Source organism: Arvicanthis niloticus, chromosome 1, assembly GCF_011762505.2.
Source record: "Arvicanthis niloticus isolate mArvNil1 chromosome 1, mArvNil1.pat.X, whole genome shotgun sequence".
Lineage (NCBI taxonomy): Eukaryota > Metazoa > Chordata > Mammalia > Rodentia > Muridae > Arvicanthis > Arvicanthis niloticus.
Window position 1 is genome coordinate 51,679,404 of NC_047658.1, and position 24,444 is coordinate 51,703,847.

A 24,444-nucleotide genomic window follows, 5' to 3' on the forward strand; every position below is an offset into this window, starting at 1 on the left:
TAAATAGAAGGATGGGGTTGGGAAGCAGAGGTAGAATGTTTGCTTAGTGTACACAAAGCTCGAGGTTGGAGTGTCAGCACTGCAAAAGGTGCATGTGTTAATAATACGTATCTAGACTATCACATGGCAATCTGTAGATAGAGGGAAGGGATCATCTTAGGAGATTCTATGTGAGCCTTGGCCCTTAGGCCCAAGCTACTTCTTCTAGCTCAGGGACAAACACTGCGGGCAACTTTGTGAGGAAGCCAGGGCCTTACCCTAGAAGTCTGGCAACTCAGGCAGCTGGAGAAGAATGCAGGAGGCCCACAGGCTGCCTTGTCCCCTCTTGTGAAAGGTGGCCCCCTAGCTGACCTAGTAATAGCCTGAGGCACCCCAACCCCGTCCCTGGGGCATCCTACCAGCTGCTTCCTCCCACTCAGGGACAAACACATCAAGACAGTTTTGCAAAGAGCTTTTTAGTAGCTAAATATGGCACCATGTGATTCAGAGCAATATAAATTACAGTATGCAAAACACACTGACTGGCTGAGGTAAAGCACACCATTCCTGCCTCATGTCCACCGTGAGGGAAAATGCTCACATACTTTTAAAAAAATCATCATATATGTAAAAAAAAAAAAATGTCCCCTACAAAGGCCACCAGAGAGGGGCTGTGAAGCCCACCTGCTGCCATGTACGGAGCACCCACTGGAGCTGGGTAGTCCACCCCTACTGCTTGCCCAGAGCTCTGTCCAGGTTGCTCTTAATGGTGTCCAGGAAGTCTGTGGTGTTCAGGAAATGCTCATTCAGCTTCACACTGCCAAGAGAACATGGGGGGGGGGGTGACTCAGGCCTCCTGGAGGCCATCAACCAAGCCTGTCCCCAGGCACTTCAGACCTCGGGCATCAGAATGACCTCATGACACCAGGTACAGATCCAAGTTTGCTAGTAGCCCACTGCTTGAGGGCCACAATAAATTCAGCAGAAAGTTAAAAGTGGCAAGCTACCAAGCACAGGCCTTGTAAAAGAAGCTGGGGGAAGGTTTAAGGAGGAGAACAAAGAAACTAAGCAACTGCCAGTGGGGACCAACTCAGACTTGGTCTAGGGAAGCTTGGCCTGAGCCACTTCTCAGGACTTGTCCTGTCTCAGACTCCAGGTAGCTCTACCCACTCATGAGAGGGACTCTACGTGGGGTCCCCTGGCTTCCTCCCACCTGCCGAGGTCTCAAGCCCTGTTTCCCAAAGCACACACTTGCTGAGGCCATGGATGCAGCCAGCCAGGTCCTTGGTCATAGCTCCGCTCTCCACAGTCTGCACGCACACCTTCTCCAGAGTCTGTGCAAACCTGCAGGGGATCCAGCAGGGTGAGGCCCTGGCATGCTTGGTGGAACTGTGGGCTGCACCAGCTCAAGCCCTCCCCAGGAGCTCACCTGATGAGGTCCTGGTTCCCATCCAGCTTTCCCCGATGCTCCAGACCCCTTGTCCAGGCAAAGATGCTGGCAATAGGGTTGGTACTGGTGGGCCGGCCCTGGGGACAGGCCACAGGATCAGCCGAGAACCAGACACAGCTATCCACCCTCCAGACCAGCAGATCAGGTTCATCCTCCCAGCCACTAGGGCCAGTGGGCTTCAGACCCTGAAGTGCACACATTACCTTCTGGTGCTCTCGGTAATGGCGGGTGACTGTCCCGTGAGCAGCCTCAGCCTCAATTGTCTTCCCATCAGGGCAGACCAGCACAGATGTCATCAGACCGAGGGAGCCAAAGCCTGGGGGTTGGGCAGATTTCCCCTCAGAGCTGTGCTTCAGCTTAGAACCCTTCCTCTTAGACTCCACGGCAGCCCACTGCAGCTGAGAGGACAGTAGAGCCTCCCAGGCAGCTGTCACCAGCTAGAACCAGTCTGTGTGCTCCCTTTCCAGACCTCATAGCCTGAGGCTGTCAGTCCTGAAGCCTCCCAGAAGACCATCTCAAGAAGAAATACGCCACCATCAGCTATTTTGCAACCCTCTCTGTTTCTGCTGCTAGCCCCTTTATTCCAAATGTCCCCAAATCCAGATTTCAGCTGAAATGAGTCTGTTGTCAAGGTCTCTGGGGAATCAAAAAACTCCCCCAGACCCACAAAGAATGTGAAGGCCCAAGGAAGAAAAAGTGGGGAGTTTACATAAGAAAAAGATCCAGCTTGGTTTTGTTTTCTGGGGTTTTCTTTTTTATTTGTTTGTTTGTTTTTGTGTAGGGGATGGTGCACGTGTGCCAGTGTATGTGTAGAAGTCAGAGGACACCTTTGAAAGAGTCTGTTTTCTCCACCACGTAGGTTCTAGGGATCACACTCAAGCTGTCAGTCTCGGTGGCAAGCGCCTTTACCACAGAGCTATCAACACCCCCTTTTCTGTGTTATTTTTTGTTTGGCCTGGAACTCACTATGTAATCCAAGCCGGCCTCAAATCACAGCAGTCTGCCTACCTCGTCCTCCTGAATGCTGAGGTTACAAGGGTGAGGCACCTGAACTCAGCATCCTGGACTCCTTTCCCTGTACAGCAGTCATAGGGACAGACACAGGCAGATCCCTTGGACTCACCCAGCCAGCTAGTCTGCCCTGTCTCAAGGCAGAGGGAAGACAAGAGAGCTTGGCTGGTAAAGGTGCTTGCCACCAAGCCTGACAACCTGAGTTCAACCTCCAGGACCCACATGGTGGAAAGAATCAATTTCTGCAGGGTGCCCTCTGACCTCCACACGTGTGCTACACACACGCACAAGAACAGATAAAGAAAGGCCTGTGGCCGTAGTCAGTAGTAGTGCACTCGCCTAGCTTCCAGTAGTGCTGGGTAGACAGAAAAATAATAAACACATACACTTTTTAGAGAAGGTCTATTATATAAATCTGGCTGCCCTAAAACAACTGGCTATGTCCTCTAAAACTGGCTATGTCCTCGAACACACAGAGATCCAACTGCCTTTGTTTATAATAAATGCCACCATGCTTGGCCTTATAAGTGTAATTTTTAAAATATATACTAAAAGTAATAATATGGAACACAATAGAAGACACCTGACATCAATTTCCAACCTCCACAGGAAATCACGTACATACACACACACACACACACACCTCCAGAAGATTGTTTGAGGAGGCTGTGTTCATGCTCTTGGCTGCATCTTACCTTCTTACCCAGAGCCTCTCTTTCACTTAACCCTTGTGCTTATAATCACATTGACATCTTTTAATTTAAAAAAAAAAAAAAAAACAAAACAAAAACACCTACCCATAATGTACAATTTAAACCCAGCACTCAGGAGACTGAGGCAGATAGATTTCTGAGTTTGAAGCCAGCCTGTTCTACAGAGTGAGTTCCAGGACAGCTGAGGCTACACAGAAAAGGGAGCGGGTTATCCCACCGTACCTTGAGCCAGGATGTCAGACTGTACATCTCCATCATAGTTCTTGCAGGCCCACACAAAGCCACCGGAAGACTTGAGTACCTGGGCTACCATGTCGTCGATAAGCCGATGCTCATACCAGATCTTATTCTTGTCAAAGTCAGTCTTATAGTGCCTGGGGACAAAAGGGCTTGTCTCGGGGAGAGGACAGGAGGTTGGCAGGTTAAAGACCCCTCCCTGAACCTCAAAGCTGAACCAAGCGCACACTGGGAAAGCAACCTCCCCAGGTGAAGTAGGGATGGCGTAAGGGAGCTGGGGGCTGTGGTGCCCTCAGGAAGCGTCAGAGGCTATTACTTGTCAAAGATCTCCTGGAAGATGTCCTTGAAACGCCCATCATAGGCCTTCAGAATGGTGTTCTTGGTGCTCAAGTAGAGCGGCCATTTCTTCTGGATAGAGTACTGGAAGCAGCTGTGCGCGAAGCCCGAAATGGACTGTGGGGAAAGTGGGCATAGCATGGCCCCCAGGCTGAGGACTGCTAGTCTGCCATGGTCCCAGGGCCAGGGCCAGCAGCATCTTCATAAGACTCCTCAACTCCTGCTACCATAGAATGAGCCTCTGTTGTTATGGTTAGCCAATCTTTTCCCACCAGACTTTTGGGAGCATAGACCCCTGCTGCCAACCTTACTTTAGACAGTTCTCTCTACCTCATAATTCCTAGACCTTATAGCTGGTGCAGGTCTGGTTAAGCAGCCTACTACTAGGCTTGATTGACCATGTGTCTCCAACTTATCCAATCAGAGCCCTTCCTCCCTGGCCCGCAGTGATTGGCTCAAAGGTGGTCATATGACCCAATTCTGGTCCATGCAATAATGAGGCATTCTTTTCTGAGCAAGTGGTCTTTTCTACCTCTTCCTGGCATGAGAATGAGGCCAATAGAAGATGACTACAAACTAGGCAGAGAGAGATGAGCTGGAGAGGAGGATGGCCAGGGCCTTACCTCGTCAGTGTTGTACATCCCCATACCAACGCCTCCTGCAGGGAAGTTATACACCTCCCACTCCTTGGCACCGCTGCCATCCTTTGGAGTGAAGACCAACTTGAACGTGCCAGCTCGATCTACCACAAAATCTGTGGCCTTGTACTGCAGAGAGGAGAGGCAGTTTGAGCCAAGGCTTCCTGTGGGAAGCATGAGTCAACAGACTGTATCTCCAAGCCTGGCCTACCTGGTCGCCATGGGCATGCCTGCCAATGGTGATGGGCTTGGTCCAGCCAGGGACAAGGCGAGGGATATTTTTGCAGATGATTGGCTCTCTGAAGACAGTTCCCCCAAGGATGTTCCGGATGGTTCCATTAGGGCTCTTCCACATTTTCTTCAGCTTGAACTCTGTGAGGACAGAGATATAATAGACCCACCAAAGCCCCACCTCTCAACGAGAAAGTACCCCAAGCCACAAAGGGGCCCCAGAAGTCATCCTGGAGGAGGGAGAAGAGTCTAGACTCTAGAGCAGTGAGTGGTTCTCAACCCGGGGGTTGAACAATCCTTCCACAGGGGTCGCCTAAGATCATCGGAACACACAGATATTTACATTACGATTCCTAACAGTAGCAAAGTTACAGTTATGAAGTAGCAACGAAAATAATTTTATCGTTAGGTTCACCACAACGTGAGGAACTGTATTAAGGGTCGCAGTGTTTGGACGGCTGAGAGCCCTACTGGGTTATCATTAAATAAGTCTTAAAGTGCCCAGAACAGTACCTGGCTGCCATTTTTACCAGGTCCACATGGAGGTTGCTTAGTGAGGAGAAAGGGCAGCTTCCTCCACTCCATCCTGCCCAAGATACTAAGACCTTGTCCATAAAAGAATGAGCTATGGGGACTGGAGAGATGGCTCAGTGGTCCTGAGTTCAATTCCCAGCAACCACATGGTGGCTCACAACCATCTGCAATTAGATCTGACGCCCTCTTCTGGCTTGCCTGAAGACAACTACAGTGTACTCATATATGTAAAATAAATAAATAAAAATCTTTAAAAAAAAAAAAAAGAATGAGCTATAAACCCCAACACTGGGCTGTAGATGGAGCTCAGTGGCACAGCCTAGCATTTATCAGGGAAATGAACTCAGGACTAAAAGTGACGCCCCAGTGTGCTCCAGGCAGCTGGTCTGGAGACTGCCCATGTTTCTTGGGTTTTCCTTTGTTATCAGTTTGCAGTGCTGGGGATTGAGTCCAGGGCCTTATGCATGGCAAGAACCGTGTCCCGGAGCTACACCGTCAGCTCTGAAGTGTAACTGGAAGGCTTGTCTCTAGCTTCCTCACACTGCAGAAACTAGGAAGGAAACTTCATAAAGCACATTCATCTATTGTTTTTGAAGCTTGAGAACAATGTTATTAGTTTAAGAGAAAAACAAGACAGGCAACCTGTAAATCTCAGCAGCTGCCAGGAGAAAGGAGATGGAGAGAGGAAGAGAAAAGGCCACACTGTGTGCAGTGGGGGTAATCAAGTAGCCACATGGCAAGAGAGGGAGTCTTCAGAAGATGCTCACAGTTCCAGGGTAAGCAAGTTTAGCCTTTAGCCGGCATTACCTCATCACTGACGCCCCACCCCCCAGGCTTCTGCCCAGCCTCTGTATACCAGCCTACCAAATAGGCCACGAGGCCAGAAGGCCAGGCTGCTAAAGACCTTTACTCCTATGAGAGCGGCAGCACTGTCCCCTCCCTGTAACTGCGATGCCTCGTGCTGGTGTAAGCCATACAAACACAGCACAGCAAGGACACCACCTTCCTGCTTCTAGGAGACCTGAAACCTGGCCTGGTCATGAAAATGAGGCAGGTCCCTAATGGCACCTCTCCAAGGCACATCGTAGTGACCTCCCAGGCCCTGCTGCACATCAGACTTTCTCAGCAAGACTGGACTGACTTACGGTCTCCATCGTTAGCCTCAGGGAAGCTCAGCTCTGAATGCTCCCATCTCCCAGTCCCGGAATGAGTGATATAGCCAACCGCTTCCATCCAAGCGTGATAGGCCGTGACCCTCCCAGTCTCTGTGACCCCCATCACACTTCCTACCTTCCACACGGGCCTCATCGGGGGTGATTGTGGCACATTTGACAGCCACACTGTACTTCTGGGTGGCCAGGGCAGAGTCAATGGTGACCTGGTCATTGGTCTGGTCACGGTTTGGAAGCCCAAGGTCAAAATACTTGAGCTGGACATCTACATGAGGCAGGATGAGCTGAGGAAGAAAGCCAGAGTAAAGTGTCAAGCGGACAACTGACTCGGCAGGATGCCATGGCCAGACAAGCTGACAGACAGCCTGGGGCCACACAGTTAAGACCCTGTCTCTGACTGGAGAGATGGCTACAGAGTTAAGTATACTGTTCCTGCAGAGGGCCCAAGTTCAGTTCCCTAGAACCTACATCAGGTGACCATCTGTAACTTCAGCTCCAGAGAATCTGCCACCTCTGGAACGGACATTCATGCCTATACCCACACACAGGCACACACATGCACATAATGAAAAATAAAGTGCTGTTGTTGCTGCTGCTGCTGCTGTTGAGTGGGGGTCTCACTATGTAGTCTTAGTTGTCCTGGAACTCAGAGAAATCCACCTGCCTCTGCCTTGTGAGTGCTGGGATTAAAGGCATGTACCACCATGCCCACTGCACGTATGTCTGTTTTGCTTGCATGTATGTCTGTGCATATGCATGCCTAGTGTCTGTGAAGAGAGAAGAGTATATTGGACAGATGTGAGCTGGCATGCGGGTGCTGAAGATTGAACCTAGGTCTTCTGCAAGAACAAGTGCTGTGCCATCTCTCCGATCTGCTAAAATATTATTTTAAAAAAAAAAAAAAAAAAAAAAAAGCTAGGTGGTTGTGGCTCACACCTTTAATCCCAGCACTTGGATCCACAGAGGACAGGCTGGTCTACAGAGTGAGTTCCAGGACAACAAAGGGGAATCCTGTCTCAAAAAAACAATCAAACAGAAAACCAAAACCAACCAAGCCAACAAACAAACAAGCCCTGTCTCACAGCTAGGTACAGTAGCACGTGTTGTAATTGCTGCACTCAGAAGTCTGAAGCAGAGGAGATCTGTGAGTTTGGGGTCAGCCTGGGCTACAGAGTGAGATTTTGGGGGAAAAAAAGAATAAAATTAAAGGAGGTAAAGGGGCTGGAGAAACGGCTCAGGGGATACTAGCATTTGTTTCTCTTACAAAAGACATAGGGTCTTCAGATTCCAGCACCCACACAATAACTCACAACTACCCATAACTTCAACTCCATAGAATCTGGCACCTTCTTCTGACCTATGAGGGTACCAGGCACACACATACATGCAGACAAAATATTTATACATGTAAAAGAAATAAATCTGAAATAACATTTTTAATTAAAAAACCAAGCTGAAGTGAGGCTCAGGGTTGGGAGCACTTGTAAAGCCATGCAGAGCGGCTTGAACTCCAGCACCCACATAACAAGCAGGGCATCTTGTATAGTCTTGGATCCCCAGATCTGAGGGAGAGACCAGGGGACTGCTGGGGCTTGCCGGCTTCCAGAGAAAGCACAAGCTTTTGAAATGGCCTCAGTGAACTAGTGACGGGTCACCAAGTACCTTCTTCTGACCTCTGGGCATGCACATGCATGTGCATACACACGTGCACGCATACACACAATAAATAAATAATGTAATGAATTAGCACACGGTCGTGCATATGGGGAGATGTGCCTGTGCCATGACTAGCGCATGGAGAGCGGAAGACAGCTTGCAGTAATTTGTCCTTTCCTTTCTCTGTGTGGGTCTCAAGGATTGAACTTACATCCTCGGGCTTGTCAGCAAGAACCTTTACCAGCTGGACCATCTTGCCTGCCCCAATTAGTCTCTTTTTTTGTTTGTTTTGTTTTGATTTTTTTTTTTTGAGATAGGATTTTTCTGTGTAGCCCTAGCTGTCCTGAAACTGTAGACCAGTCACTCAGAGATCCACCTGCCTCTGCCTCCTGAGTGCTGGGCTTGGTGTGGTAGCTCTTTAGGTAAAGGCACTTATTACCAAGCCTGACAACTGGAGTCTAATCCCTTGGGGGATGGGGGTGGGGGGGAACTGACCTCTGACCTCCATGTGTGTACCACAGCAGGCTCGTGCATACAAATGTAATAAAAAGCTTTGAAGAGATAAAGAAACAAGATTTGAAAAGCTTGCACATTACAGCACCAGACTGCTCAGGACAGGCACTGGCTAAAGACAAAAGAACTAGCAACTGGAGGCGGGACAGGAAGTGAGAAATGGGACTGCTGTCCACCAGGAACCCTCGGGACCCATAGGGACCTGCCACCCACTGAAGGAGGGGTGCTATACCTTCTCCTTGATGAACTGCCAGATGATCCGAGTCATCTCATCACCATCCATCTCCACCACTGGCTTCTCCACTTTAATCCTCTTCTCAGCATCTAGAATTGGGCATACAGCACATCACATCCCTGCCCAGGGCAGCAGCAGGGAGCAGCACATCCTCCATCCTCCCTCCAGTTCAATACTTCAATAAGGAGGGGCAACTAAAGACAACAGGTCGACAATGGTCCAGCAACTGCTCCCTCTCCTGCTTTCAGGACCTCCATTTCCATGTGGAGGATGACCACGTAGAGCCAACCCATCCCACCCTGCTTTCGCAGCTGGATCCAGCCTGGCCAGTCAGATCCTATCCCTTTGGAAGCTGAAGAGGCCAAGGGAGAACCACAGCCAGATGGCCTACTAGCCAGTGCCAAGTCAGGGAAATCTGCAAACTCCCCACTTCAGCAAGGCTCCGTCGGCTCTTCCCTTTCCCCTGTAATCCTGTGTTCTTCCAACGCAACCCTCTCACAGTCACTAAGCTTGACTGTTGTCTGCAAGCTGGGGATCACCAAAGCTTGGAGCCAGGAGAGAAATGTGCAGATCCATAGCAAGAGGCCAACATGTGTCTGACAACAGTGCAAGCCCACTTATTCCAGTCACCATCTATTGCAAAACAATCCCAAGGGAAGCGTCCCGGTGCCATCTAGTTTGTTTCTTTGTTGATTGGTTGGTTGGTTCTTGTTTTGTTTTTGAGACATGCTCACATGTAGGCCTGGCTCTTGAACTCCCTATATAACAAAGGATGACCTTGAATGTCTGATCTTCCTGCCTCTACCTACTTCATTGTGGGATTCCCTGCCTGCACTCCACACTAGCTTGGTTTGTTCTTTATATATCATCTGCATATGTAACCAGTCTGGCCTATTATTCACAGTATGACCAGTCTACCCTCAAACTCATAATCCTCCTGCCTTGGCATCTCAAATACTAAGATTACAGGTGCATGCTACAATACTTAGCTCATTGATTCCATTTTATTGTTTTTTTTTTATAAAATTTCTTTTTCTTTTTAGTAGTAGTGGAAGTAATTTTATGTGCATTGGTGTTTTACCTGAATGTCTGTAAGGCTGTCAGATCCCCTGGAACTAGAATTACAGACAATTGTGAGCTGCCATGTGGGTGCTGGGAATTGAACCTGGAAGAGCAGCTCTTAACCACTGAGCCATCTCTCCAGCTCCTCATTGCTGCCACTTTAAATATGATGAAACTGAGGCTCAGGATGCGCAGACTGCCCCAGGTTACTGGAACACACGGCCCAGAGGACTTGGACCTTCCTCACTGGGAACAGGCTTATGCCACCTGAAGTGGGACCTCAGCCTCAGAGCCAAGAAGGCTTAAGTGAATTGGTTATTCTAGAAAAGTATCAAAACCCCAACATAGAGGCAAACTGGCTCAATGAAAGGAAGTAGCTACCAAGACTGTCAACCTAAGTTCAATCTCTGGAACCCACAAAGTGAAAGAAGAGAACCAATTTGTCCAAATTGTTCTATTGTTCTCTGTCTCTCTCTCACACACACACACACACAAACTTTTAACATGTGTTTGTTTATGATATGAGAGTTTTGCCTGTATGTATGTATGTATGTATGTATGTATGTATGTATGTGTACCACAAGCATGCCATATCTGAGGTTAGAAAAGGGCACTAGGTTGCCTGGAATTGGAGTTATAGATGATTGGGAGCTGCCAGTGGGTGCTGGGAATCGAACTCAGACCTCTGTAAGAGCAGTAAGTACTCCTAACTGCTGAGCTTGTCTCCAGGTCCTTAAAAATATCTTTAAAGAACCTCAACAACTTAGCTTGGGGCAACTCAGTTGATAAAATGCCTTTTTAGCATGCATGAAGTCTTGGGTTCAACCCTTAACACTCCATAAACTGTCTGTGGTGACAAGTGCCAGTAATCCCAGCACTGAGGAAGAGGAAGAAGAGGAGGAGGAGGTTAACTCAAGGTAAGTTCCAAGGTAAGTTCCATCCTGGGACACCTGAAAGTTTGTCTGGAAAGAAGGAAGAAAAGTCTAAAGGGCCTTAAACATATCATTGCCCTACAACACACAGCCCAATCATAACTGGTAACACCCTTGAAACCTCCTACACAGTGGGCAAACCAGCTCATTTCCCAAAGACATGCAAATGATTATATGAGACAGAGACAGAGAGACAGAAAGACAGATAGAGGACAGAGACAGATACACAGAGATAGATAGGAGAGAAAAGAGAGAGAAAGAGACAGACAGAGACTTTTAGAGATCGTTAAGGGAGAAAAAGGAGAGCTAGGGAGTGTAGTTGATGTCAGAGATAAGAAAGACAGAATCCAGGCCCCTGGTTCAGTGTACCTTTGTCCTTGTGGGTCAGATGCCAAGAAGTCAAAAACACAGACATGAACTGGCTCCCTCCTGGGAACTAAAGGCAGACTTGTCTGGCTCCATTAACATACTCAAGATGCCAAGGGGATCTTCAACCCAAGCTATAGAATTTCACTTTAGGCTAGAGCTTAAAGAGAGAAAGCTTAAAGAGAGACAGACTGCTGGACAGAATTTGCTTAGCTTCTAGAAGTCTCTACTGAGAGTTAATCTAAGGACCGCTTGTCAGATTTTTTTAAAATCTAAACCTATGTCATAAGCCAGTTCTAAGGGTTTGAACCTCATCAGCAGATAAACAGCCCTATGCCAGTAGCATGTGAGTGCCACACCCCCTCGTGGAAGGTAGGGCAAAGTCATGATCACATGGGTGTGTTCATGGAATTAAAAAACACAAGGCCTATTTATTCACATGGCAACCTGGTGCTAAGCTTTGTTGACACTAAGATATTAAGATGTGAAACCACCAAGGGGTGGGGGGAGGAGAGCAAGGAGGAGATGGAAAAAACAGGTAACAGAGCAAGTGACACTGTTGTCAGACTCCAAGGACGCTGAGGCTCCCCAGAGGAGCTAGGGGCAGGGACCTGAGCCCACACCAGCTAGGCCCTCATGCTTTGCCCTTGAAATTGATGTGGTTTTCTCCTGATACTAAAGTCTGAACCTGTAGCTTTGTATATTCACCCCAAACTCTCCTCCACTAGACCACACCCATATGATGGTTTGAATAAGAATGGCTCCCTTAGGCTCATATACTTAAATACTGAGTCATTGGGGAGTGGCACTATTTGAGAAGGATTAGGAGGTGTGGCCTTGTTAGAGGAAGTGTATCAATGGAGATGGGCTTGGAGGTTTCAAACACCTATGTCAGGACTAATATTTCTTTCTCAGCCTACAATCAGGATACGGCTGTTAGCTACTTATTGTACACTATATCTACTGCTGCCATGCTTTCCACCATGATGATAGTAGACCAAGTCCCTGAAACTGGAAGCAAGCCCCCAACTAAATGCTTTCATTTTTAAGGGGTGCTTTGATCGGGATGTCTCTTCACAGCAATAAACCAGTGACTAAGACAACAACCTCCATTCTAACAAACCCTTTTCTTCCTTTTTACTTGATGCTGTGGATTGAACTTAAGGCCTCACATGTGTTAATAAGCAAGCCCTCTACCATCATCCAGATGGTGAATTTTTGTTGTTTTTGTTGTTCAGTTTGGGTTTTAGTTTGGGGGTAGGATGACAGGGTCACACTGTGTAGCTCAAGTTTGCCTTTAACTCTTTCTATATCCCAGGATGACTTCAAATGCAAAAATGTTTCTGCCTTGTCTCCTGAACATGGGGAGTACAGGCATTGAATACCACCATGCCTGGTTCAGGTAATTGTATTTTTTTTAATATCCATTTAGTGACTAATGCTTTAAAAAAAAAAATCAGGAAAGGGACTAGAGAGATGGCCAGGCTGCCCAGCCATCTGATGGCTCACAATTGTAACACTAGCTCCAGGGGATCTGGTCCCCTCTTCTGACCCCCTTTGAGCACCAGATACACACTTGCTAAATGTTGTACATGCAGGTAAAACATTCATATCCATAAAACAATTTTTTAAATTTAAAGCAGGAGGCCTAGACAGATGGCTCAGAGGATAAGAGTTCATACTTTCCTTCCACAGGACTTGAGTTCATTCCCAGTATCCAGGTCAGGCAGCTCACAGCCTCCTGTAAGAATTAGTATGTGCCCAATGCCCCTAGATACACACATAATTCAAAATAAAATAAGTGAGGAGCATGGGGCTGGGAACGTAACTCAGCTGCTAGTGTGCTTGCCTAGCATTCACAAGGCCCTGAGTTCAGTCTTCAGCACTGTACAAACTGGGTTTGCAGGATCAGCAATTCTAGGTCACCCTTGACTGTATATAGAATTCAAGGCTCCAAGTGACCAACAAACAAGCCAGGAGAGTTCACTTCTCATTCTTTTAGTTAGTTAAGCTCAAAGGTAAAATATCAGGAGGTTGAACCAGGTGTCATGCTGTAGTCCTGTGACCTTGGTGTTTAGGGGGCTGAGACAAGAAGATTGCCTGAAATTTGAGACCAGCCCAGTAATGCAACTTAATTGTGCTGCATTTGCACAGCCTGGGCAAAGCCCTGGGTTCCATCACCAGCACTGGCAAAACAAAAACAAAAGCCAGAGTCACATTCAAAGCAAGAACAGTAAAAAGATGTTTGCACACCCTGTTCATTGTGCCATTGTTCACAACAACCAAAAGGTGGGGTCTAGCAATGAGTGAGTGACTGAATAAACAAAATGTAGTCTGTATATCCATGAAATACTATTCAGACTTAGAAGAGGAAAAGATTTAAAAAAAAAAAAAAAAAAAAAAGGAAATCTTATCACATGTCTCAACAAAGGTAAGCCCTAATGACAGTATATAACATAAAACATGACAGTGTTGCTGGGCATGGTGGCACATGCCCTTAATGCCAGCTTGGTCTACAAAGCATTGCAAGACAGCCAGGGCTACACAGAGAAACCCTGTCTCAAAAGAAAAAAGAAACAAAGATAAATACTGTAGGATTCTACTTACACTGGTGCCTAGAACATTGAGTGGGTCTCAACCTTCCTACTACTGAGACCCTTTAACACAGTTCCTCCTGCAGTGGTGACCCCTAAGGGTAAAATTATTTTCATTGCTACTTTATAACTGTAATTTTGCTACTGTTATGAATTGTAATGTAAATACTTTTGGAGATAGAGATTTACCAAAGGGAATGACAAGTCAAGGGTGGAGAGGCTTAGTACATTGAAGCACAGAGAAGATGTGGAACCGTATCTGCCAGGGCCTAAGGGAGGAGGAACTAGGAAATTACTCCTTCATAGATACAGAGTTTCAGTTTTGCAATACGAAAAGGTTCTGAAGATGTCTGGGGTGATGGCTACAAAGTAACAACTCCGAACACTACAGGAGGTAGTGGAAGCCGAGAGGAAGGGTAAAACGATCAAGACACATTGTATGGATGTATTAACTTGTCAAAGAATACATTTAAATATACTGTTAAAATAAAAAGGTGTCAAAAAATAAATAAAAGATAGCTCAAGGCCAATAAAAGATACCCCAGCCTAACAACCTTAGTTCGATCTCTGGATTGAACCAGCTGGTGGAAAGATAGAACAAACTCAAGCAGGTTGTCCTTACACACAGGTGCTGTAGCAGGCACGTGTACACACATACACATACACACACACACACACACACACACACACACACACACACTTAAGCAATATAAAAAAAGATATTTTAAAACAAAAAAAGTTGACATGGTTAATTTTTTGTTGTTGTTGTTGTTTTTGTTTTTCGAGACGGGGTTTCCCTGTGTAGCCCTGGCTGTCCTGGAACTCACTCTGTAGACCAGGCTGGCCTCGAACTCAGAAATCCACCTGCCTCTGCCTCCCAAGTGCTGGGATTAAAGGCGTGCGCCACCACCGCCTGGCTGACATGGTTAATATTTTTACCAAAACAAAAATAGTAAGACTTTAAACCCACCCCCACACAATCTTAGATCACAGCCTCTCTTGAAGGATGAGTTATTCCTGACACTTGGAAGCAAGCTAGGCTGATGGAGGGCTTCCCTGTTCCAGGCCTGACCTGCACCCTCTAGGGTACCCCATGTCTCAGGGATTTGAGACCTCTTCTGTTGTTTAGTTTTGCAAACAAACTGTGCTCTGCCCATCTCAAAGAGACTAGGAGTGATAAACCAAACCATAAGAAATGGGCGGGGGGTGGGGGGGGTAGGCAGAGGGTAAAATATGTACCACAAGAGAACCAATAACATAAAAAAAAGCCAGACTCAGCAGATATCTGTCACTCAGTGAAGAACCTGAAAAGATGCTGTCTCAAATAAGGTAGAAGGGAGTGATGAGACCCAAGGTTGACCTCTGACCTCCACAATGACACCATAGCTTGTGTGTGCCCATATCAGGAGGGAGAGGAAGAAGATGAGGGTCATGAAAACACAAGAAGCAGTACCCAAACCTTTCTGAAAACTTCCAAAGTGACAGCTAGCTTGAATCTCCCAAGGGCCTAGGTTCCATGCAAAAGATAAATAAATAAAACATGGCAACTGAAGAGATGACTCTGAAATTAAGACCTGAGTTTGGTTCCCAGCACCCACATCTGTCAGCCTGTTACCACCTAGAACTTTAGCTCCAGGGAATTCAATGCCCTCTTCTGGCCTAGCAGGCACCAGCGCATGCATTCAACACATACATATGCACATAAAAGTTAATCTTTATTGGTTGGAGAGATGGCTTAACAGTTGGTTGTCCTTGCAGAGGACCTGGGTCTGATTTCCAGCACCCATATGGTAGCTCACAACCATCTGTAACTCCAGTTCCAGGGGATCTGACTGCTTCGTGTGGCCTCCACAGACACCAGACATGCATAATGCACATACAGGCAAGCACTCATATAGTGTGTGTGTGTGTGTGTGTGTGTGTGTTTTCTCTGGCTGTCCTAGAACTCACTCTGTAGACTTTAAGCTCTAGGAGATCTCCCTGCCCCTCCCAGTAAAGAAAAATAATTTTAAATAAAGTTAAATAAATAAAAAATTTTTAATTTTTAAGTAAAAAAAAAAAAAAAAAGATTAAACAGAGTTTGAGGCCAGCCTGGTCTACAGAGTGAGTTCCAGAACAGCTAGGGCTACACAGAAAAACCCTGTCTCGAAAAAAAAAAAAAAAAAAAGATTAAACATAAATCTGATTGCAATACACCTGGTGAAATCCTGCAGAACTTTCTTTTCCACTCAAAATCAAAATCAAAGTCCTCAAAAATGGGCTACAAGTAGCAGGTGCAGCCCAGGTGGTAAGCCCATGGCTTTCAGTGTGAAGAGCGATTTGACCGTCAGCACCAGACTAAAAGAGAGCAGAGAGTTGGGCGTGTGTGACTCAGAGGGCTTGCGTAGCATACACAACCAAGCACGCGCACACATTTATAATCCCAACATTTAGGAGGGTGGAGGCAGAAGAATCTAAAGCTCAGGGTTATCTTTAGCAGCCAGGAAGTTCAAAGTCAGCCTGGGGAACATGTGACCGTAAGTGTAAGATCATGAACTGAAACCTGAAACTGTCCCCATCACAAGTCTCAGAATAGGATTTCTTTTCTTTCTCTTTCTTTCTTTCTTTCTTTCTTTCTTTCTTTCTTTCTTTCTTTCTTCTTTCTTTTTTTGTTTGTTAGTTTTGTTTTGTTTCTGTTTTTGTTTGTTTCCGAGACAGGATTTCTCTGTTGAGCTCTGGCTGTCCTGGAACTCATTCCCTCACTCCATACAGCAGGGTGCACCACCCAGCCAGAGAGGCATTTCTACAAGACGGGACATACTAAAGGATGGTATCAGTAATAGAAAAAAAAAAAAAAAAAAGCTGGTGCAGCATGGAACTATCGGGTCCATTTGTCCATGCCCTTGTCCCATGAAGAAAAAATGCAAATGAAAACACAGATCTCACAGATTCCCCTCCCCCACCCCCATCTCCATAAGAAATAAACTCTATCTACAGACACCTGGAACCATAGATAGCTCCACACTCTATGTGTAATGTACTTTCTCCTGAGCATACATAATATGATAAATTTACCCTACAGATTAGGCAGAGTTAGTGCTTAACAATAACTAATAGGACAGTCAGAGTAATTTACTCTAAGTTACATGAATCTGTTCTCTTTAAAAAATAAAAATAAAAACTTGCCACTGCCACAGACACAGTGCAAGCAGCCTTGGCTCCTGCAGGCCCTTCCCTCCTTCTCTGGTCTCTAAAGAGTTAGCTTCCTCCCAGGGTCAGGCTTCACTCACTTGGCTCTTTCCTGTCTGCCCCATTCAAACCATCCCATACGCCTTACACCCTCTTTGTTTCTTCTCCTTAGCTCTTTCAATATTGACTACACCTAGTTATTCTGTGTGTCCAAGTACACTGTAGAGAATCTTTGGAGGTCAAAGGACAACTTGTAGGAGTCTGTTCTCCCCTTCCACCATATGGTCCTGGGACCAAGCTGTCATCAAGCTTGGCAGCAAGTACCTTTGTCCACTGTGCATCTTTCTGACCCTTATCCTTAGTCCATTACCATGTGTCGCATTGGCCAACTTTTTAAGAGCCAGTCTCCTCCCTATTAGAATTAAAGCCCAAAGGCAGAAGTCTTTCTCAGTCCTATTCCCAGCTCCATCCTCTACATCTTGCATTGGATCTGGCCCACAAAAGGAAGAAAACTCGCTAAAGTCATAAAGGAAGGGCAAAGGTACAGCAGGGCTACCTGGGCTCACTTCCTATTTTGATGAATGTGTTCCCTCCATTCCTGCTGCCCAGGGCCATGGCTACACACAGCAGAGATCTCTCTCCTGTGATGGGCACCATGCCCAGAACAGCTCACAGAATGGGTGAGCATTTGTAACCTGGGCTGGAGGTGTGATTCAGTGATTGAAAGCTTGCCTAGCTAGCATCCATGAATCTCTGGGTGGGGGAGAGGGGCACACCCAGGTATGGGGATATATGCCTATAACACTACCTACTTAGAAGGTGGAGGCAGGGGGATCACACATTTTAAAGCTAGCCAGAACAATTTAGTAAGACCAGCTCAAAATAAAGTTTAGAAAGAGCTGGGGGCTACAAACTTATCAGAGAGCAGTTGCTTGCCATATGTGAGACTCTCACACATTTTACACAGTGAAGACTCCAAAGCAAGCCACAGATCCTGACTTTATACAACAAGGAGCTGTGCCCAGAGTCTATCAAAGTAGAGGGTAGAATGAGCCCAAGAGGCCTCAGCTAAAGGTGGAAAACTTGGGGCTGCCAAATCCCTCTACAGCAGTGGTTCTCAACCTTGCTAATGCTGTGACCCTTTAATACAGTTCCTTGTGTTGTGGGGACCCCCAACCATTAGATTATTTGGTGCTACTTCATAACTGTAAGTTTGTTACCATTATGGATCATAATATAAATATCTGATATGCAACACCAAAGGAGGTCACAACCCACAGGTTGAAAACCTCTGTTCTAGGTCTAACACAAGCACCCAAACCAGCTCTGAGGGAAGCTGAGCTGGGGATGAGCAGTTGGGGATTTACCTGCTATGGTTGAAACAAGTCTGACAGAAGAACAGATAAGAACTAATTCCTGGGTCTACAAAACTTGATGAAGGGCCTGTGGGATGGTGGGTCAAGGGGAAAGGAAAAGGCCCACCCCACAAGGTTATCCTCTGATCTCCATACATGTACTGTAGCAAGTACACACGCAGACACACACACATGCCACATCTGTCCTTCACACATACATAATAAATAATAAAGTTTTAAACGTTAAAAAAAACTCTGATGATCAGCCATTGAATAATTTATTCTTGGATCTTAGAAACTAGGATTATTTGTCCCCTCCTAGTATATAAGACTAGCAGGGTACCTTCTTGGTCTAGTACCAAGAACACCTAAAAATGGAGCTGGAGAAATGGCTCAGCAATTAAGAACTTACTGTTTTACAAAGGACCCAAGTTCAATTCCCAGGACCCACATGGCAGCTCACCACCATCCATAAGTGCAGTTTCTGGGAATCCACTGCTCTCTTTTAGCCTCTGTGGGCAACAGGGTCACAGGTGGCATACATACATACATTCAGGCAAATATTGATACACATTAAATAAAAATAAATAAGTCTTTAAGTATCTGTCTAAAAAGTTAAGGTGAGGAAATGACAAAGTTTCTAACCAGGAGTAGAATAAAGGGAGTCTAAGTAAATGCTCTGTGCCCCGGAGAGGTTGAATCTCTCCCCAAGGTCTAAGTTAGACTGACCAGCAAGCAGCTGATGGAGGTTGCAAGTAGGAACCAAGAGACAGCAAAGACATTGGATGGTATTGGTTGGTATGTTTGGTTTGGTTTGGTTTGGTTTGGTTTGGTTTGGTTTGGTTTGGTTTGGTTTTAATCACCTCCCCACTTGGAGACCTTTGGAAAGGACCTTCTACTAGCTGCTTTTTAAAATGTGTATCCAGATAGCTTTTTAAAATGTGTATCCAGATGGGGAGTGGTGGCTCATGCCTTTAACCCCAGCACTTGGGAGGCAAAGGTAGATGGATCTTTGAGTTTGGACCACCCTAATCTCTACAGCAAGATCCAGGACAGCCAGGACTATACAGAGAACTCAGCCTTAAAAAAAACAAAATAAATAAACGAAAGGTGTATCCAAATTCGTTATCTCAAAGGAGCCTTACTTTCCAGTTGGTGCAGTTTCTTAAGGTAGTTTTGTTTGTTTGTTTGTTTTGGTATTACCATTTAACCGGACCCCCCCCCACCCCCCCCCCAACGAGAAAAGATGAAAAAGAAAAAAACCACTGGATGCCTTTAACTTCTACCATATTTTGCTGCAAAACTGCCATATCCGCATCTTGAAGACATGAGGCCCTTGATCGGGCTTCAGAGTTTAGAGGCAGATCCCAGAAGCACAAAAGCAGAAATGTCCCTTTCTCCTTGGCAAAGGGGAGTGTCAAGGGCCCCGCCCTCTCCCTCCTCCTGGCCCCCAGCTCGTGTCAGCTGCTCCCACAGTGAGTTAACGATTACCACTCTAGCCAGAACAAACGCCATAGCCAAACCCACCCCCTCTCCCTCATCCCTTTGGCTAACCCTAAGGGGCTTTGAGCCAGGTCAGGATAGAATTTCCGTAGCAACAGGCATTAAAAGAGGCCACCAAGTGCTCTACATTGTTCCTTGCCTTTTGTAAGAAGGCGCTGAGTAGCAAGGGTATGAAAGATGCCCACAAGCCAGGCTGAGCAGTCTGTTAGTAATGGAGACTCAAAACCCTGATTATTTTGTCCTGAGTTGCGCCTTCACGTCTAAGAAGCAAGCTGAAGGCAACGCAGATCTCATGGGAACGACTGACTGAAGAAAAATGACAATATGCGTGCAGTGCTAGCTCTCCCCAGCTTGTATGTCAGGCAGGACCCACTCACACGCAGCAGCTCCTGGTCGGCCTAGCAAAGGGCCAGGAGAGGGCCCAGACTGAGCGTCCTGGGCAGCGAAGGGTGGGGGAGTGGCAGCGAAACAAAAGCGGGAAAAATAGAAGGGCATTCCTCCAGCTGTCGAGTAAAGGTTCCAAAAATAGCTGACGTGGGCCAGTTGGAGAGGAGGGACCAGAGTGCGCAGGGATTGGAGCGAAGGGGAAGTGGAGGCCTCTCCTCCTCGCCTTTGTCTGAGCCGGGAGCGCGAGGTGACCCTCCCCTGCCTAGGGCAGCAGCAGGCCGCTCCAGCCCCTCAGGGTCGCCTGTCCCTTCTAAAGGCGCAGGGCAGTCACGATACCCCACCCTGAGTCCAGGTACCCCTGAAAATGCTCCCCCGGAATACCTGGAGAACCCCAGCCCTGATAGGACCCAGCAATCCTGCCCCCAGGCCACCAGCTGCCACTATCCCCTGCGTCCCCACCCCTGCGCCTACAGCAGCCCAGGCGCCCCGAGCGCGGGAGTCCCGAGTAAGGCCACCTCCCGACCCTTTGTAGCCCGCACGCCGCCGTTCTCCGACCGCCGGTGTGTCGCGAGTGGCGCTCCAGGGTCCCCCTCCCGGGACGTCGCCACGTCGCAGCGCTGCACGCGAGCCCGCCCCCCGGTGCGGCACTCACAGTGGCGTCGCGGCTGCTCCGGCCAGCTGGGGACAGTCAGTGCTGCCGGTGCCCAGGTCCGCGCTGAGCCCGAGGCTCTGCAGAGCGAGTGCACGGCCCGCAGGTAGCCGGCCATCCCGAGCACGCGAGGTCCGAGCGCGCCGCTGCACCGGGCTGTGCGGTGGGGGACTCTCGGCTGGCCCTGGTGGCTGAGACCCAACCGGGGCGGAGCTGCAGAACCTGCCGCCCCATTGGGTCTCACCCGGGAGAAGGCGGGTCCACGGCCGGGGCAGGAGCCTGCTCGACACCCTTGGGCCTGTTCCAGAGCCCGGGCGGCCCCAGCGCTGAGCCCGCGCTTTCTGGGAGCCTCTATACATCCTCAAAGCAGCAGGCGCCAGTGAGACCCATTGGGCCGCGGGGGCTCACGGCTGCAAGACTCCCCGCTTCCATTAGAATGTCAGCAGCGGACACGTCGCCTTAATCCCCTGCGTCCTTTGCGTTTAGCTGACCAGAGGCGCTTTCATCAAGCCAATCGACAAGTTTTGCGTTCTTGAACCTAGACCATGGCACCTTGGGTCTCCCCCAGGTAGCGTCCAGTTGGGTGGACAAACCAGGATCGAGAGTTGAAATGCCGAATACGGTGGAGGCAAGAAGATGAGAAGTTCTCCTATATTCCAAGTTCTAGGCCAGCCTGAGCTACATGAGACCCTGCAGCAAAAAAAAAAAAAAAAAAAAAAAAAAAAAAAAAAAAAAAAAAAAAGGTGGAAATCCTTCTTCTGCTCCTAACTAGACCAAACTTCTAGCCCCAAAATCCTTCATCATGGCCGAATCTGTCTCCCCTGGGCATAAGAGTACCTGCCCGGAGACGTATTGTGTATGTAAAGGTTTGAAGTATGTTCATCCTTCACGGCACAACCACTGCCCGAGTTAATCACATTCTATGCCAGTTGTTATGTAACCCTGAAGGAAAGCCCATGTCTCCTATATCCTAGGCAAAGGTCCAGCCATCACCCTGAGCAACAGCTCCTAGTTTACCTGTTTGCATGGGAAAACAAACAGAAACCCTGGCACATACAAGCTAAATCCATCACTGCCCATTTTCTTGAAGTAAGGCTGACTGAAGGCTGGATTTTGTGAATCAAAATCTCAAAAACCCACCCCAGCTCTCCCAGTCACACCAATTCACTCCAAAGGAGAGCAACCTTTCTGCCCATGCTCCCAATTCCCACCCCAGCTTCATGATCAGCGTTGCCAGGTGGAGTTGAGCCAGAAAAGTGGCCCTGAACTGCTAAGATCAAAGCTTCCCTCCTGGAGTCTCAATCTGAGCCGCAGATTTGGTTCTGGGATCCAGTACAGAGAGTATATGCAAGGAGAGACATCTGGGTCCCTCCAGGGTCTGAGGAAAGGAACAGGAAAGCCTGGCTTGTGGCAGCATGCTCCAGAACAGCTTGAGAGTCCTTTTACTGGATCCCCAATTCTCTTGTATAAACACTGGTAAAGACCACGGCAACTGCTGACTTTGCCTTTTATGCCATCCTGACAATATCTCAGATACCTGGACTTCGGGATCCACACATGCAAGACTGGAGAACAGACTTCCTAAGGGTCTTTCTAGACCAGTCAGATGTGATTATGGAAGTCAACTACCTATACTGCCACTGCAATTGCTGCTGAATCTCACAAGGGGCGAGACTCAGGTCTCAGAGTTCTGGCAAGTCACTACTCAGCCTCATGTTTGTCTGCTGAGGGACTAAGGTAGAAGTCTTTGTGTTTCTAGAACCATTTTAGGCAAACTTTCTAAGTGCAGCATCAGTTAGAACCAGTTGAGACAAGTCACTTTCCTCCTCTTCCTCCTCCTCCTCCTCCTCTTCTTCTTCTTCCTCCTCCCTCTGAGACAGGATTCCTTCTCTGTGTAATCCTGGCTATCCTGGAACTTGGTATGTATCAGGCTGGCTTCAAACTCAGAGATCTGCCTGATTTTGCCTCCCCAGTGCTAAGATTATAAGCATGGGCCACCACTGTCCAGCCATCAAGGTCACTTTTTAAATTGCCCCTCACATTGCCTGCTCCTAGGCTTCTAACTCCATGCCAGCTTTCTCCATACAGCGATTTGTGAGGCAGCTGGTTTTAGCAGAGCTCAGAGAGGATAGGATACCATTTCAAAGTCATATGGCCAGGATGTAGCTGCAGTTCATACCCAAGTACCTGGCTGACAGCCCAGTATTTGCTTAAGGGTAAAAGAGAGAAACTAGGAACTCTGTCATTCTTGTTTGACATTCCTGGCCATGGTAATTTCCAAAAATTATTAATTTATGTGTATAGAAGTTTTGCCTGCATTAGTGTCTGTGTGCTACAGGCATGTGTGATTGGTACTCTCAAAGTCAGAAAAGAATGGCGAACTGGAGTTACAAACAGTTGTGATCTGCCATATGAGTCTGGGAACTGAACCCAGGTCCTCTAGAAGAAGTAGCTCTTAACCTCCAAGTCATCACTCCAGCCACACATGGACATTTTTTGACCCTGAAAGTTTTTCCTGTGATGGTGGCGATTGCCTTAGTTGAATTTTTGCTGCTGTGATCAGATATCATGACCAAGGCAGTGCAGGCACAAGGGACAGGACTGTCCAGCTGTTCTTGTTCATGCTAAAGCTACTGCGGGTATATAGAGCTGCAGAGTGTCTGCTGGAGCTAGGCTGCAGGGAGAAGGTGCTGGAAACAGGCACAGGACAAGCTGGGGAGATCACCATAAATAGCTCACTCAGCTATCAACACTCGCCTCGTGTTTTCCACTTTCTAATAATGGCAGTCTCCAGCCTTCCAGGGGGAGGACTGACTCACCCTGACTCCTCTCCTGCCTGGCTTGTGTTCAGGCGGCTGCTGCACTACCTCTGCAGTCTTGTCCTTTTTTGGAAGTTTTCCAGGACCCGTGTCAGACCAGTCTCTGGTCCAGGAACTCTGATCTCTCTTCCAGGTGTGAACCCCTGCCTCCCAACACATCTGTACACTCTGCTTACAAGAACACCATAGAACACATGTAGCATAGGCTGGACAGAGCTGGAGACACCCCCTTTATCAGCCTGTGGTCTGGATTCCTCACACTCTTGGTGGATCTTCCATCCACACACATACTTACCAGGGAAGCCCCTCCATCACAGAGGACTCTCCTTGCTGGATGTCTCACGTGCCATCAAAACTCCTCTTGGAAGCAGGGTAATCTCAGCTTTGGAAAGTGGAGGCAGGAGGATCAGGAGTTCAAGGTCATTCTCTAATACATAGTAAGTTTGAGGCCAGCCTGGGCTACATAAGATCTTGTTTAAAACCAACAACAAATAACAATAATAAAATGAAATTTAAAAAAGAAGCTCCTCTTGGGATTTCCTTCTTGTCCCTGGATCTGTGACAATGGCATCTGTACACAGGCGTTTTTAGAGGGTGGAGATAGAATAATTTTTGTCCTTCCCCAAAGAACCGGCATATATTAGGAACCAAAGCTTTGTCTTCTACAAGAGTAGCAAGTGCTCTTACCTGCTAGGCCATCTCTCCAGCCCAATTATTTATTATTATCATTTTAAGATAGGGTTTGGTATCCAGGCCAGCCTCAAACTGGCTCTGTAGCTGAAGATAGTCTCAAACTCCTGATCCCCACGCTTCTAGCTCCCAAGTGCTGGGATGTTAATATTGCCTCATCCTCCTGCTTTCAGTGACTCTGGGGAATCAAACCCAGAACCTAGTGTCAGTTTTT

General features: G+C 47.5%; 1 protein-coding gene across 1 annotated transcript; it reads right to left on the reverse strand.

Annotated features, from left to right (window-relative positions):
* Positions 1-439: 439 nt before the first annotated feature.
* On the reverse strand, positions 440-20,908 carry Idh2 (isocitrate dehydrogenase (NADP(+)) 2). Its single transcript, XM_034497272.2, has 11 exons — positions 20,725-20,908; positions 8,703-8,794; positions 6,420-6,585; positions 4,576-4,736; positions 4,350-4,493; positions 3,707-3,843; positions 3,376-3,527; positions 1,633-1,745; positions 1,409-1,506; positions 1,231-1,323; positions 440-796 (listed from the first exon to the last, which is right to left on the reverse strand). The coding sequence occupies exons 1-11, from the start codon at positions 20,837-20,839 to the stop codon at positions 709-711; spliced, it is 1,359 nt and encodes a 452-aa protein (XP_034353163.1). The 5' UTR covers positions 20,840-20,908; the 3' UTR covers positions 440-708.
* Between the last annotated feature and the right edge of the window lie 3,536 nt (positions 20,909-24,444).

Bases quoted from the DNA above. Each gene is read 5' to 3' on its own strand.
- Idh2 (XM_034497272.2), bottom strand. From the start codon at position 20,839: ATGGCCGGCTACCTGCGGGCCGTGCACTCGCTCTGCAGAGCCTCGGGC. The intron at 6,586-8,702 runs GTATAGCACCCC...TTTCTTCCTCAG, and splicing joins GGCAGTTCATCAAGGAGAAG to CTCATCCTGCCTCATGTAGA. The intron at 797-1,230 runs GTGTGTGCTTTG...TTCTCTTGGCAG, and splicing joins TGCATCCATGGCCTCAGCAA to TGTGAAGCTGAATGAGCATT.